The sequence below is a fragment of the Terrapene carolina genome, unplaced genomic scaffold (genome assembly GCF_002925995.2).
Source record: "Terrapene carolina triunguis isolate 2854851 unplaced genomic scaffold, T_m_triunguis-2.0 Scaffold68, whole genome shotgun sequence".
Taxonomy (NCBI): Eukaryota; Metazoa; Chordata; order Testudines; family Emydidae; genus Terrapene; species Terrapene triunguis.
Window position 1 is genome coordinate 32,749,471 of NW_020664419.1, and position 17,099 is coordinate 32,766,569.

At 40.5% G+C, this 17,099-nt stretch overlaps 1 protein-coding gene across 1 annotated transcript in view; it reads right to left on the minus strand.

Annotated features, from left to right (window-relative positions):
- Positions 1 to 14,885, minus strand: part of MLC1 (modulator of VRAC current 1) — a 35,388-nt gene extending 20,503 nt beyond the window's left edge. The window contains exons 1-4 of the mRNA XM_024201276.1: positions 14,706 to 14,885; positions 10,525 to 10,614; positions 7,278 to 7,331; positions 7,094 to 7,195 (exon numbers count right to left, since the gene is read on the minus strand). Coding sequence (XP_024057044.1) covers positions 7,094 to 7,195; positions 7,278 to 7,331; positions 10,525 to 10,614; positions 14,706 to 14,885 — 426 coding nt within the window. The remainder of the gene's footprint in view (positions 1 to 7,093; positions 7,196 to 7,277; positions 7,332 to 10,524; positions 10,615 to 14,705) is intronic.
- Between the last annotated feature and the right edge of the window lie 2,214 nt (positions 14,886 to 17,099).

Below are 17,099 nucleotides of genomic sequence, written 5' to 3' on the forward strand. Positions count from 1 at the left end.
AATAGGGATAGAGTTATCAGAGACTGGACAGAAAGTCGATGTAGGTCTGTGAAATACTACTGCCTTGGCCAAGTTGGTGCCACTAGGATTAATGTTGCCTTGTCTCTTTTCTGTTTCTTGAATACCCTTGGAATGACAGGAACTGGAGAAAATGTATATAGTATGTGACTGGACCATGAGATAAGAAAGGCATCCATCAGGGATTCTTGGCCCACCCTTGAGCAAATTGTTTTGCAATTATTGTTCAGGTGATCATTAACAAATCTAGTACTGGGTATCCCCTTTGACGGATGATCTGGAGAAGGATGTCCTTCTTCATTGACCACTCATGGTGGTCTATGAAATCCTTACTGAAGGAGTCTGCAGTAGTGTTCCTCACTCCCAGAAGGTGGAAAGCTTGCAGGGAAATTTTGTTTCTTTTGCATAGATTCCAAGCTGGATAGCCTCTTGGCATAGCTGAATTGACCTTGCACCTCCCTGCCTGGTGACATGAAACATAGCAGAGGTATTGTCTTTGTGGACTTGCACCACTTGGTTTTTGACAGTGAACATAAATGTCTTGTGGACCTGACAAATAGCCTGGGGCTCTCTAGGTTTATGTGCAGAGACTTCCTGAGGTGACCAAAGAGCTTGCACCCAAAGTGGACCAAGATGGGCTCTACAGCCTATCATAGATGCATCTGTTTCTAAGGTCAGTTCTGGAGACAGAAAGGGAACTCCTTTGCACACATTCCCCATATTCAACCAACTGTCCAGAGACTGAAGCACTTACACAGGGATGCAAATCTGTATGTCCAGAGAATGCCTCGTTGGCCAAAATACCAAATGGAGCAAGGCCTGCAGACAGCAAAGGTGAAGTCTGACATGCAAAGTTATATATGTGCAAGAGACCACGAGCTGCAGGCAGGAATGCACTCTTGTCATGGGGTTGGACTTGAGGCTTTTGGATGGAGAGGCTACAGACTGAAATCTTTCTGTCTGAAGGAAAGCCATTGCAGTAGTGGCATCAAGGTCTGCTCCTACGAAGGTTATGTATTGTGTTGGTTGCAACTTTGATTTGTCTAAGTTTAGTTTCAGATCCAGTTGAGAGAATATCTGTTTGATGATGAGGATTCTGTTTTGGACCTGGATGCCTGTTGTTCCATGAAAAAGCCAATAGCCTAGGTAAGGAAAACTCTGAACACCTAAACTGTACAGATGGGTCGCTACCACACCATGCAGTTGCCCTGATGACAGCCCATAGGGGAGCACTGTGTACTGGCAATGGTTGTTGCCTGCTGTGAATGAAAGATACTTCCTGTGGCCAGGATGTATTGCTACTTGTAAGTACGCATCCTACAAATCGAGGTCAGCATGCCAATCTCCAGGGAAGGGATAATGGAAGTGAGTGTGACATCCTGAACTTGATTTTCTTGATGAAACTGTTCAGCTTTCTTGGATCTAGAATGGGACGAAGGCCACCAAACTTCTCTGGGATCAGGAAGTACCAGGAATAGAAACCTTTCCCTCTGTGGTGGTAAGGGACTTCTTCTGTAGCTCCCAGTTCCAGAAGAGGGCATATCTCTTGAAATAGAATGGCTTTGTGAGATGAGTCCCTGAAAAGGGATGGGGAAGGTAGGTTGGGGAAAGGAAGGGAAGTAAATTGGATGACATATCTCTCCTTTACAATGCTAAGCACCCATTTGTCCATTGTAATCCAGTCACAAGCACTGTAACAGGGAGATAGATGCTTCCCGAAGGAAGGGAGAGTGATATGGTCAATATGCAGCCCTTCATAGAATAATCAAAACAACTGTTTAGAAATCGAAGATGTCTGGTTGAGAAGGACCTGCAGACAATGCCAACCGGTGATGTTTGGGAAGCTGAGACCTCTTTTTGGCAGTGCCTTGTGACCTCTGCTGAAAGGAGTTTCTATAGTATGGTTGAAACCTAAAATGCTTTCTCTGTGTTGTTGAAGTGTATGCTCCGAGAGAATGGAGTATTGCCAAAGAGTCTTTTTAAGTTGTGCATGGCATCAGCTGTTTTCTGAGAAAACCGTTTAGTCCCTTTGAAGGGTAAATCCTCTATTGTGTTTTGTAGCTCCCCTGGGGCTAGCCAAGAGGAACATCTCATGGAGATGACAGTAGCTATAGACGGTGAGTCCATGTCAGTGCTGCTTGGAGCGATGTCCGAGCAGTGAGGTGACCTTCAGTAATGATGGCTAAAAACTGCTCGCTGTACTCCTCTGTCAATTTGCCAGTGAATCTGGAAATTGTTGACCAATAAACAAACATTTATTGGATAACAGTGCCTGGAAATTAGACACCATCATCTGAAGGCTAGTAGTGGAGTAAACCTTCCTGCAACACAGATCAAGTTTCTTGCATTCTTTTATGCTTGGAGGTAGCCTTAGATTGTGACTTCCTAGAACATTCACTGGCAGCCATAACCACCAGGTTGGGTAAAGAAATAGTCAAAATCTTCGTGAGGAACCTGGTAGTGTCTATCCACCCACTTTAAATGTTGGGAGGATGGAAGCTGGAATCTGCCAAAGGGTTTTGGCCAGTTCCAGCAAGGCTTCATTAATAGGAAGGACAATTCTTCCTAGGACAGGTGATTGTAATATGTCCAAGAGCTTACAGGGTTTGTCTTGCACAACCTCTGATTACACCCCCAGGGATGTGGCCACCCTCCTTATAAAGTCCTGGAAGACCTTGAAATTCTCCAGAAGAGGGAATGTTGATTCTGGGATGGCAGTCTCAGCCAGAGAAGAGGATATGTGGGAGTGTGGAACACATCTAGGGGTTCTTCCATTATCTCTCCTTCCTCCCCAGGCACTAGAGGAGGCTGTGGTATTGTAAAAGGGGCTTCTCTGGAGGACTCCTGTAAAGGAGAAGGGGACCTCCTCCTGGATCACAGCTCCGATGGAGGTCTGGATTCTCTAGAACATCCCAGGACCAGTAAGGTCATGGAGGGTAATACATCATTTGCTAGTCCTAATGTGGGGTCCTAATGTCTCTAAAACAAGGTATATAGGGTGACTGAAACCTCAGTAGGGATACCAGCCTTTCATGGTCCAAATCAGAGGAAGAGATGTAACTCTTCACAGTAAATGGAGGAGCAGTCCCTGTTGGTGTATGCGGGGGTCTCGGTAATGGGCACACCTACTGGTGATCCTACGGCATCAAGGGAGCAAGTGAACGAAGCAGGCTGGAACACTGATGATGGAATCAGAGCTGGAAGTGCCAATGGTATTGGCGGAGCCAGCGATGCCGAAATTGAAGGGTGAGAAGACAAAGACATCAATGCTGCAGAGATTATGCCGACAATGCCAATGGCAGTGCTGGGCGTTGCAACAGTGGAATGCACTGTAGGTCCTCTGCCAATAGAAGGGCCTGCAAAGTCAAAGGTAAGTGCTCAGTGACAGTGCCACCAGTGCCCAGTTTGTTGGATGCAGAAAAGACAGATATGATAAAGATGAAGACAACAGTCTTGATGGCCCTGGGGAAGCCAGAGTCAATACTTCTGCATCAAACAGCGCCGGGGAAGGCCTATGCTTGCATTTAAGCTCTGACTCCTCACCAGAGGACTTACTTGAGTACTTCTTGCGAGGCAAGGACTGGGACTTTGACTGTCTATCAGAGTCAGAATGCCTGGAGCACTTCAGTGAGGCTGGCATGGAGAACAAGGAATGGTGTTATCCCTGGATTTATGATTTGGAGCTGGAGAGGCATTCCTCGTCAATGTGGAATCTGATCTCTAGTAGTCAAGGTCTGGTTCTGACACAGGACAGATTGACTCCTTCATCAGATGCACTTTGAGGTGAAAATCTCTCTGTTTTTTTCGTTCTGGTGGGGAACGAGTTACACACAGGGTATTTGTCCCTCAAAGGCACTTCACCAAGGCAGATCAAGCAGCTTTTTGTGTCCATCCTAACAGGGTAATGGCCCTGCACGTGGCCCACTGCTTGAAGCCTGGAGATTCCTTCATAATAAATCCACCAGAGCCCCAGTCTATAACTCCACTAACTACACTATAAACTACTAATAAATTAACTGTATACATTATACAGGAGTAATTTCTCAAAAGCTGACAAACCTAAGCAAAAGCTACAGGGAGTTGCAACTCTTGCCATGCGGGGTGAGAAGGAACTGAGAGGCAGTCTGTGGACATTCCCCTTTTACACCCTAGGCTCAGTGAACAATGGCACATGTACCGCCTTGTGGTACTGCTGTCAACAGTCTCCGACTAGAGTGCTCTGGACGCACATACACCTGCAGTGGAATGTATAGGTACACAATCACTCAAAGGGAACTAGAGCTAAAGGTCAAAATTTTCAAACGTAGGTGTCTAAATTTAGGCACATATATAAAAGTGATCTGATTTTCAAAAGTTCTAAAGTAAATATTCAGAGCTACTGTACTATTAACTTGAAAGCTCTGTACCTCTGAAAATCAGACCAGTTATTTAGGTGCCTCAGTATGGATTTTAGCCACCATCTAATGGTGCAGATGACAGAATAGTTAAAGGTCTGCCAATATTTTTTCTACACTAGTGTTTCTGCTTTTCCTAATCTGATGTAACTGTACTGGGGCTAGCAACAGTCGGAATGTTTTTGGAAAAAGCCTTATATAATACTAATAACAACTAACTTTTATAAAGTGTTCTTTGTGTACAGATCTCAAAGCAACTTACAATACTATGTTAAACACATTCAGAGATACACTCTCTGGGTGCTAACAGGCAAGGACAGAACATTCATTCCAATTTATTTATTTATATATTGATGGCTTTCTGTTATACTTTTGAAATGTCTAGCAGATGGCCACAGAGGTAAGATATAATGGTCACCATTAAAAATAAAGAAATAAAATTTAGCAACGTTACCTCATATTAGTATCTGGGATACCATATGTATTTTCTTTTCTAGGTATAGGGAATATTGTGTGAATTCGATACCACTATATGTTAGCTGTTTTGTATGTTGACTTTTTAATGGTGATTGCTGAATGTAAGAACAATTCTAATGTGGACGAATTCTTCTTTGGTTGACTGTTGTCAACTTCATTGACTGGATGCCAGTTAACCAGTGAAGAACTCCAAAAGAAATGTTAGTCATAAAAGGCTTTTTGTAGGTTTGTTCCTGAGGTCACCTATCAGTCAAGAAGAAAAAGGAAAAGATCAGACTTAGCCTGAAGATGCAATCCACTAAAATACCAAAGTTTGGGACCTCTCCTCACTTCTTATATTCCAGCATCATTAAAAAAAAATTAAAGCTTGGCTAATCTAAAGATGTCCACCAAGTCAGCTTTTCCTTTCTCTTCTGATCTTACTCTCTCCAATGGCTCTTTCTGAGCATTATTCCAGGCAAGATCTAGAGAAACTTCCATTTAATCAATTTGAATGTGTGAGGGTCTAATTCAAGAATCTGGGTATATGGATTACTATAGGAAGACAACTGGGGAAATGATTTGCATATGTTTTTTTCTTCCAAGTTAGTTGTACAGCTTTCACCCATATAATTTTTATAACCTTCCATAACAAGCCAGCCTTTTCTCTGAATAGGGAAACCTTCTACAGAGACAAAAGCCATGATCCAAAGAGATCCTACACATGGGCGGCATGTAATGGAGCCTGGGGGAAGCTAAGCCTCCTCAAACCTCACACCGCTGGGGGGGAAGTGGCAGATTACCACACGGCCCAGGGAGCCCTGGCCAATTTGAGTCCCCGGAAAAATCTCCCCCCACTACACCCTGGGGATAGAGAAGCTTTTCTGGTCTTGAGGCCTCAGTGGAGGGGGAGGAAAGAAGTGAGCAGGGGGTGGGGCCTCAGGGGAAAGAGACAGAGTGGGGGCAGAACAGGGGTAGGGCTCTGGGCTCAGAGCTCCGGCCAAGGCCAAGAGCTCCGCCACAGGCCTGGCCAGGGCCAAGCTCTCAGCCCCCACCCGTGGCCAGACTGAGCTCTCAGCACCACCCCCCGTCTGGGGCCATGGGGAGGGAGGAGCAGAGCTCTCAGTCCCGCCTCGGGCCATGGAAGGGCTGAGAGCAACAAGAGGGGGTGGGGCCTTGGGCTTCACCCACCGCCCATGATCCTACATCTGGCAGACACTCCCCTCCTCCCATGTAGAAAGATCATTGGGTGGTGCCAAGTCGAAACAGTGACTCCTATACCTTCCATTTATCTCAGCTGTCAGAATAGGGAGTGTGGGTAGGTTCTCCTACCATTCCTGGCTAGCAAATGCTCATTGACCTCAGCTGAGGATCTGGCCCAAGATATATACTCTTTCTGCCTTGTGTGACTCAGAGTACTACAGAAAATTTCTGCTGAATAATTCCTTCTGATATATTCCATAATATGTAGGTTTATGGAGCCAAATTAATCCCTGTTATAACTGAAATAAAATTACACTATTGATGAACTTAGTCAGCAATGTGTTATGTAAAGACAGAGGAGAGGTCAGGAAGGAATTTTCCCACAGGTTAGATTGGCAGAGACCCTGGGGTTTTTCACCTGCAGCATGGGACATGAGTCATTTTCAGGTTTAAAGTAGAGTAAATGGTGGATTCTTTGTAACTTGAAGTCTTTAAATCATGATTTAAGGACTTCAGTTACTCAGCCAGAAGTTATGAATCTATTATAGGAGTAGGTGGGCAAGGTTCTGTGACCTGCAATGTGCAGGAGCTCAGACTAGATCAGGGGTTCCCAAACTTGGTTCACGGCTTGTTCGGGGTAAGCCCCTGGTGGGCTGCAAGATGCTTTGTTTACCTGAGCGTCCGCAGGTACGGCCGCTCGCAGCTCCCAGTGGCCACGGTTCACTGTTCCCGGCCAATGGGAGCTGCGAGAAGCGGTGGCCCAGCCCGCGTCGCTTCCCGCAGCTCCCATTGGCCGGGAACGGTGAACCACGGCCACTGAGAGCTGACAGCAGGCGTACCTGCGGACGCTCAGGTAAACAAAGCGTCTCGTGGCCTGCCAGGGGCTTACCCTGACCAAGCCGCGAACCAAAGTTTGGGAACCCCTGGAATAGATGATCATAATGGTCCCTTCTGGCTTTAAAGTCTCTAAGTCTATGAGAAAGACAAATACATAGTTGGCTGATAATTTTTTCATAACTCACATTTATTGCCGATGGATTAAGGACAAGTTTGCATCCAAACCAAATTAAACACGTTGTTGTTACAGCAAATGTAGAAACAAATAGAATCTGGAAATTGGGTATCTGTAAAACAATTGCAAAAAGAATTTTTTTCAGCTAACCAAAGAATAAAAGATTAATAATCATTTAACCTCCAAGCACTTACCACATTAACTTTGTTTCTTGCTATAGCAAAACTCACAACTGCTGAAGGAATACACTAGAAAAAATAAATGAAGCAAAAGATTAATAGAATTGCTTACAAAAAAAGCATAAATTTATGTTAATAAGAATAGTATGCATGTTTCTTAGAGGGTCTAGTACATATTGTAATAATTTTCCTTTATCCATTTTGCATTAGAAAGTGAATGAATAATATGAGGGAAAAAGGAGAAATAAATAAAACATAAACATATATTCAAATAATATGAAGGGTCAAACAAGCAAACAAAAGCTTGGAGATTCAGAGAAAGGCTGCCACACTTGTCTCAAATGCAACAAGTATGGGTTGTATTTTAATATTCCAGGGGATTCAGAGCAGTAATGAACTACAGTCTCTCTCACTGTTAAGTGTATGCTGCAATAGCTAGGCTTTCAATGAAAGAACAGCAATCTTTCTGTAGAAAGTTCATGCCTTTGTTAGTTTAAATTAATTCCAGCAAGCCTAAAGTTCTAAAGCAGACAAAAGAAACCCTGGACCCTTAGTGTTATTTTAAAGAGACAAAGCCAAAGTCGTTAGACCTAAAAATTGACCAGCTTTCACGATAGTTCAATTTTGAAGATCCTTGTAAAACTAATTTGTGGGGTTATATTATGTTTTCAGAACTGTACTTGTGACCCCCATGACTTCACTGGAAGCTGTGTATATGTGAGGGCAGAATGTGGCCTATAGCGAGTTGTACTGGGAAAAAATAGTCTACATTCCATAAAGGAAAACTTTCCTGAAGGGACCTTATTATCTCACAAGTGTTCACCCTTATGAGGTTTGTATTTCATTGCAGGCTCCATTCCATTCCACACATTTAGGATGTTACTGCAGTGTTAGAAGATATTTATAAGTGAAACAGAAAACTATGAAAATAAAGTTATAGAAAATGGTTTTTAGCCAAAAAAATTAATTCCACATCATCTGTGCTTCCTTCACTAATCATTAGAACTAGGTAATTTTTTTCAGTAAATAGCAAATTTGCTGAAAAATGTATTGTGGAGGGCACAGACATATTTGTGAATTCAGGTCAAAAATAACCCTGGGAAAAAAATATCTTGGACATGTCAAAATGTTTCATTTCAACATTTTCAAAACAACCCATTTCTACACTATGTTTGGAAAACATCCATTTTAATCAAAATTTCATTTAGAAAATGTCATTTCAAATTAACATTTCATTTCATAATGTCCTTTTGAATCACCATTTGAAACACTGTGGTCAATGTGAATAATATTTTTTTGTTTTTCTTGTTTCAGTGAGAAAAAAAAATTCAATTTGGGTCTCATAGACTCATAGACTCATAGACTTTAAGGTCAGAAGGGACCAATATGGTCATCTAGTCTGACCCCCCGCATGATGCAGGCCACAAAAGCTGACCCCTCCACTTTCCCTTAGCTCTGCTGTTGAAATCTCCAGATCATGATCTAAAGACTTCAAGTCGCAGAGAATCTTCCAGCTTGCGACCCCTGCCCTATGCTGCGGAGGAAGGCGAAAAACCTCCAGGGCCACTGCCAATCTACCCTGGAGGAAAATTCCTTCCCGACCCCAAATATGGCGATCAGCAGAACCCCGAGCATACAGGCAAGATTCTCTAGCCAGACCCTCATTTTACCAGCGATGAAACTAAACAAATGTTTTTTTCCAGATTTTTTAGCTCAGCCACTGAACCAAAAAAAAATTATTTTTTTCAGCTCTATTAATCATCTTCTGTGTTCAAGGGATATTTTGGGTGAAATCCCAGCCCCACTGAAGTCAATGGGAGTTTTACCATTGACTTCACTGGAGCCAGGGTTCACCCTTTGAGTCCCACATTTGTACAGTGTCAATTTGCCAATGAGAACCAGTATAACAGCAGGTTAGCATTTAGCTAACATGCTCGATAGTGTCTCTCCAGCACTTAATTTACAATTTTTAACGTTAGCAAAAAAGGAGGGAACATTTTTAAAGGAAGAAAAATGATTAAATGAGTGAAAACAACAATCCCTTCCCCTCCCCCATGTTAACATTAACACAGGGCCTAATCCTGCTCCCACTGAAGTTAATGGGAGTTTTATCATTGATTTCAATGGCAACAGGATCATTCCCAATTTGTAATATGTTGGTAAAGACTTTATATTCTCTTTCTGACCCATGAGTCTGACCAAGCTGCACTTGATGCAAGACACAAAGAGAAGAGGCAAAGTGAACCTTAGAATACTTTCGTTTTTCTCCTGTTGCACTCTCTGAAACACAATCTCTTCCCTGAGCTGCTTCTGTGGTCATACAACTACACTGCCCTTTACTCAGAATAAAGTATCAGTCTTGCCCTAAATTAGAAACAAGATTGCTACATATAGCTAAATGTATATATATAGATATATATATCACCAAAATAACAATGACACAGTAGAGTATTTCAGTATACAAAGGAATCTGAGCTAACTTCATCATACCCACGGAGATCTAAAATGGAGATGATAAATACCAGAGGAAAAATTGACCATGGTTGTGTATAGTTTAACGTGATCTGTTCTGCCAACCTTATTCTTTAACTCTCAAACTGGTGTCTGTTGTAAAATTTTGATAGATGAAAAAAATTACCACAACAGTGGAACAATATCATAAAATCCTATCTTTGTTGTTCAATGGTTAGAGTGTCAAATTATTACAGATTTTACTAATAAAGTAATAATATTTATAGAACACCTTTCATTCTGTTAACATTTAGATACCTTGGTAACGTGCACCTTATAAAACCCGAGAAAGAGAGAGAGAGAGAATGAAACCCATCTATCATAATAGCATCTACCCACCAGATACAAATATACGGTGAGGGACCACAAGGGAATCTTAACTGAAATTTCCTCCCTAGAGGTTTCTCTGCAGCAGGAGACAATTTATAATATAAAAAATATACATGGGCATCACTGCAACCCATCCCACATCTCACTTTTGGTGAGAAAACAGGCAGCTGTTTAACAAGCACAATATTACTAACAATTCTTTGTGAAAACCCTTTAGCTTTAATGTACAGCGAAAACCTACATAAGGAACATTTATTGTCTGGGTGGGAGAAGAGGTATAATGTTGGATAAAATGATGACATGGGTGGAGAAAGTTTGAGCATGAAGAAGAGAGACAGATTAAAAGGAAATTAAGTTCATAAAATTATTTATTATAGTGTGCATTCTCAGACAGCCACAGCAATTAATTAAGAATGCTTACTGAACCTGCTGCACAACGTAAATAATCCATTTCAGATGGAAAAACATTTCCCAGATAAAGTGAAAATCCAGAAGTAACAAGAAGGCAAGTCTGCAAAGCAACAATATGGTATAAATTAATGTCAAAAATGTATAAAAAGAGCAAATGGACAAATGAAAACCAGTAATCCTTTCAAAATAAAGTACTTTTGAACTTTTAATAACACAGTCTTTGTACAATTGATAATGAAGCAAAACATCAAAAGCTGTACAGGTCAAAAGAAAATGCTTTGCTGGCTGTTAAAACAATATTGGATTGTACAAGCACATCTGAGCTAAGTATTGTGTAATGACTTGGCAAATATATAAAGAAATGCTTAGAAGGTAGTCATATCATAATTGAATTTTGAAATAGCTTGATTATAAAAATGAATCTTTTAGGACCAAAATATCAAAGGGCTCTCAACTGAACCTCTAAATTTATGCTCACAAAATTGTACATGAATGCTTTTTGGCATATAGTTTTGAACAATCAGGTTTTTACATTGTTCCAAACCTTGTATATGCAATTCAAGAATTCCGTGTGCTGAGGTTTGGATTATGAAAAAACCTTACCTGTACAAAGCTGACCAATCATAAATGTAGAGTCTGGTTTTCAATTTTGGCTTTTCCTGTTATATTTATACTAAGGCCCTCACAAATACATAATTGATTTAGAAATATGTGAATTATTATAACCCCTTTTGGAGAATTACAGTCTCACCATTTACTCAATTTTACAGGGCAGAATCCAGAATACTATTTATATGCACACATGCAAGTATTAATTGTTATACCCAATCTGGCCCATGCTCTACATGCAGAATTAAAATCAGTATGAGTTTTTGTGTACACTGATGAAAGGACTGGTTTCTTATCTTTCTCCACCATATTGCTGTGCAGGGGAGGCTCCAGGCACCAGCGCACCAAGCGCGTGCTTGGGGCGGCAAGCCGTGGGGGGCGGCCTGCCGGTCGCTGTGGGGGTGGAAGTCAGGGAGTCTTCGGCGGCATGCCTGCAGGAGGTCCGCCGGTCCCACAGCTTCAGTGGCAATTCGGCGGCGGGTACGCTGAAGCCGCGGGACCGGCGGACCTCCTGTACGCATGCCGCCGAAAGCCGCCTGACTGCCGTGCTTGGGGCGGCAAAATTCATAGAGCCGCCCCTGCTGCTGTGTTTTTCTTGTTTGCAGTTTGCCCTGTGAATCTCAGTGACCCTCACCTAAATACCCTTTTAAATCATCTGGGGGTTTTTTGTTTTGTTTTTAAGAAATAGATATTTATTTTGAGTATTATCCTTGTTTGTTTTACTGAATTCACAGATTGTGGATCTAATCCAGGTCCACTTGAAGTCAACAATAAAATAATCATTTTTATTTAGGTGGGAATGAACTCAGACCTTAGAAGATTAATGGGCCTAATAGGTTCAGAACATAGGAAAAACAATACATTCATGTCCCATTATTGCCTTCTTGAGTTATTTCCATGTAGGAGAGTGCAAATTCTATGGCTTCCGCTCCCTAAAACTGCAGATACACCAAGATCCAAGCAAATAATGCAGATATTATCATGCTTCTACTGTTTTAAACCACTATACCACCCAATTATTCTTATATTTTATGTATACTATATCTTGGAGGTGCTTTCAGTGCTCCATTTTATATCTTCCCACTCTGAGAAGAGAGCCAGTTTGTCGGATGGCCAATGAAAGGGAGATAGCAGCGTGCCCTAGGAAGTGAATTGGCCCATCCCATGAAGAACAGGTGAGACTGAGGGTATGTCTACATTACCTGCCGAATCGGCAGGCAGCGATCGATCCTGCAGGGGTCGATTTATCGCGTCTAGTCTAGACACAATAAATCGACCCCTGAGCGCTCTCCCGTCGACTCCTGTACTCCACTGCTGCAAGAGGCGCAGGCAGAGTCAACGGGAGAGCGGCAGCAGTCGACTCACTGCAGTGAAGACACTGCGGTGAGTAGGTCTAAGTATGTTGACTTCAGCTACGTTATTCACGTAACTGAAGTTGCGTAACTTAGACTGATCCTCCCCGCTAGTGTAGACCAGGCCTAACTGGCCTAAGCAGAGCATCAGACTGAGCCCACATTGAGAGACAAGCATCCGCATCTCATTCCCTTGTTGGCCCACTTTGGGTTTCATCATGGGTATGGTAGTCTGAGCCATTATCTGCTGAAGTACACCCTTAAAAGAAATGGCATAATGGATGCAGGTAGAAATGATGGTTGATTGAAGATGATGATGGAGGGAAGGCAAGAGGAGGCTGAAGGGAAAAGTCAAGACTTGCCGATGTAAGCTGGACTGGAGAACTGTGGGTGAGGAAAGTGGCCAGTGGAAACATGTGACTATGAGAACCAAGCAGAGGAAAAGACCGGCGAGTGAAGGAGAAATAGAGCTCAAGAACAAATATGCTGAGTTGTAAAATGAAGGAGGGGCACAGAAGGCAGTAACTAACTAGGTGGGAGGGCAAGGAAGAAGAGAAGAGTGGCTACTCCTATAAGAAGAGGGGAAGAGTTCAGAGCCAAGGAGGACAGAGGATGACTTGCAGAAGATTGCAAGGGAGAACAAAAGACAAGGGGACTTGCAGCAAGAAAGAACAGAAGTCAGGCCAGACAATCACACTAACACCAGGAAGAGGCAGGACTATGTGACTGGTGACTCTCTACTAAGAAGAACTAACAGGCCTGTCACCACAGCTGATCCAGAGAACAGAAGGGTGTGCTCTCTGCGGGAAGCTAAAATACAGGATGTGGACCTGAGGCTGAAGAGTATCCTAGTTGGAGCAGGAAAGAATCCATGATTGTCCTTCATGTGGGAACAAATGATGCTGCTAGATTCTCACTGGAATCTGGTGGAATTGTAGTCATGACTGGAGTACAGGTATTGAAGAGTATGTGCTGTTCGAGAAAGACAGAAATAAAGGAAAGGTGGTGGAGTAGCATTGTATATTAATTTTGAGGTAGACTCTAAAGCAATTAGAAGTGATGGAATGGATAAAAGAGAGTCTGAGTCAAAATCACTTTCAGAAAGAAAGCTGCCAGAGGGTCCCCTGGGATAGTGCTTGGGGTGTGCTATAGACTCCCAGGATCCAATGTGGATAGAGACCTTTTTCATGATTTAATGAATAAATACTACTGGGAATTGTGTGATTATGGGAGACTTTAACTTCTCAGCTATAGATTGGAGGACAGGTGCTACTAATAATAGTAAGGTCCAGATTTTCCTGGATGTGATAGCTGACAGATTTCTTCACCAAATAGTCACCAAACCAATAAGAGGTGATGCCATTTTAGATCTAGTATTGATGAATAGTGAGGACCACATAGAAGAACCGGTAGGGGACAGCCTTGGTTTGAGTGATCATGAGCTAATTCAGTTTAAACTAAATGGAAGGATAAACAAAACTAAATCTGTAACTTGGTCCTTGATTTCAAAAGGGCAGACTTTAAAAAAACAAGGGAATTAGTTAAGGAAGTGGACTGAACTGAAGAACTCAAGGATCAGAAGGTGAACGAGGCTTGGAATTACTGTAAGTCAAAGTAATGGCAGGAAACAGAACAATTTCCATTTTAGCAAACACAAGTGAAGGAAGAAAGAGAATGGAGCCTCCTTCACCACCAGACTCCATGTCACCTTCCTCACTGTCTGGATAAACTTTGGTTTGAGGGGTGACCTTCAGAAGAATCCTCTTCAAAGGTTCACTAGACTATGAAAGAAAGGGGCAGAAAACCTTTCCAAGTTGTCCCTTTCACTTAAGAAGACAAAGGCACCAGCACCTTTGGGCCCCTGGGAGAGATCCTGACCAAGGAAAGGATCAGTCACCATCTTGCTGGAAGACTGTGTCCTGATATTTGCCACTAACAGATTTATGTTCTCAGATTGTGATGTTTGGACACTACAGGTCAAATTCAGCCTTGGTACAAAACCACTGCCTTGAACAGATTTACAAAAGTGATGTATTTAGCTAGAAAATGTATTTATAGTTGCTAAATATGTTTCTGTTTGAACACAGAATTTTAATATTTATACATTTTCATCTCCTGAACATCATCAGTGAAGAGATTAATTTCATTAACTTTCCCAAAAGGAAAAACTTCACAGTTATCAAGACTTTCCTTGCAATATGAAATGCAATAGTACGTTTAAAATACTTACCCCCATCAACAAAGAAAAGATCCATGTTCTATAACTAAAACAAGGATGAAACCTCGTTGATATCTGAAGGTCACTAGATTTGATATCTGGTACATAATTTCCATTCTCTTGTTTTCCACGCTCCAAAGTTGGCATCCTGTCATAATTAAATTCTTCTCTGTAACCTTCTTCCCTGGTCATAACACTTTATAGAGGTAAATTTTTTAAAAACCATGAAAATGCAAACTAAAAGCAGATACCAAAAAGTGTGGTCTTGTTTTTGTACATCCTTAGACACATGAGCACTAAAACTGCTCTTAATCCAGTTAGAATTTAATAAATTAAATAATAAACTAATAATAATAATAATAATAATAATTAGTGCTTAGCAGTTTACATCTTCAAAGTACTGTACAAACATTAACTAATTAAGCTCTATACAAGAAGAGAATTTCCTATATCCATAGTCAACAATACTATACTGTAGTGTAAATAAAAGTGTTTATGTCTAAAACACTTTTTTGTTTACACTGTAGTTAATTTCATAAAATTGGATTTAAGAAAGATGTTTAGAAGAAGATTTAGAGCAAAAGAAAATTAGCATTTAGTGATTTAAGTGTAAACTTTGTAGATATATCTAAAACTAAAGTATTTTTCTCTTTTAAACATTATTAAGAGACTGTGAAGTTTTTCTAAACATGTTTATTTCCTAATTTTCATTTGGCTTTAAGCATCATCCTCAAAGATCTAAAAATTATATTTAGACTTTAAAATAATTCAGATGGACTCATTTATTCAGAATACTTCAGTTATAATGTATTTTATTGCTTTTTTAAAATGGTATCTAGTAACAATCATTAGGTTTGTAAATTTAGCTAATTTTTTTGTTCACTTCTCTCTTTTCCAACCCATTCTGATGCCTTCAATAATAGGCAGATTATTATAATTTATTGTACAGTTTTCAACAGTTAAAAACCTGCATGCTTACCTTAAATTGAAAAGTTAGTTGTCAGTTTAAAATAGTTTTGTGAGTAGAATTGTCTGTACACTTTGTGATATTCTCACTGCTCAGTGATTCATTCTGCCGTTGAAAAGTTTGCTCTTCCACTTTGGCTTTCAACAACATCTATTCATACGGAACAAAAGCACAGCAAAAACTGCAGTTAAGCCAGGGAACAGGGTAATGCCTCCTGAATTTTAATGAAGAGAATACACTGGAAGATGACTGTACTATATTCTCATAAGCCTGATTCCAAATCAAACCCATAGGTACGCAAACATTTAAACTTTATGTTTTTCCAAATGAGTGTGCTACATTATAACAGACATTTAAATGAAATATATATAATAAATTTAACAAAGTTATATATGTTACCATATCCAATAATAATGTTTTACATAGAATTATTTCCAAATAATTTAGTTCTTATTTCACAGGAGAGAGAACACTTGAAAGTATAGTGTTTTCTTAAAAAAAGTTTATAAGAGAAAAAGTTTATGCACTTCAGGGTGTTTAACAAATATATATTATTTCAGAAACTCTGTGTCTACCAAGAAGAATGCTTTGCCTCTTTCCAATGAATTTTTTGTGAATATGTTTTGATGACTAAATCTTGGTTTTCTCAGAATGTTCAGATAAACTTTGCACATTTGACTCATATTGGCACTGAGCCTTACAGAACGTAGTTTTAGTCAAACAATACAATTAAAATTCTAGTAGGCAACAGTAACATGCAATAGTCATGGTCCAACTGAATCCCTTCTTTCTGCTTATTAGGAAATGAAAAAATACAGGAATGCATCTACCCTCAAGATATTGGCATCATGACAACTACAGCAATTAGAGGGTCTTTTGTACACATTTAAAACTGCACTGTAACCAATAAACAGTTCAAACTGCAGTATATTGAAAAAACAGCACCTTTCAGAGTATGCTTCAAAAACTTCAGAAAAGCCATCATTTTTCAATATGTACTAATATTAAACATTAAATTCTTCAACAAAAAAGGTGAATATCAGCCACTATTACAAAAAAAAATCAAATAATTAAAATTTGACAATTGTTTTGAACAGACTAAAGACTTAGCAATTCATCATGTATCATAGATGACTGTAGTTTATGTTGAAGATACACTATGTAGCTTAGCACAGATTGTCCCTAAATAATTAATCCTATGTTCCTTTTTGTTCATGGAAAAACACTATGCAAATATTTCTACCATCTGTGTCTTTCTCCAACGATAAAATAGATAATAATTACACAGTGTGATCCTCAATAAAATATTATGGGACTGGCAGGTTGCTTCCGTTAGTAAGAGAAACTGATAATGACATTTTTCAGAGTAGCAGCCGTGTTAGTCTGTATCCGCAAAAAGAACAGGAGTACTTGTGGCACCTTAGAGACTAACAAATTTA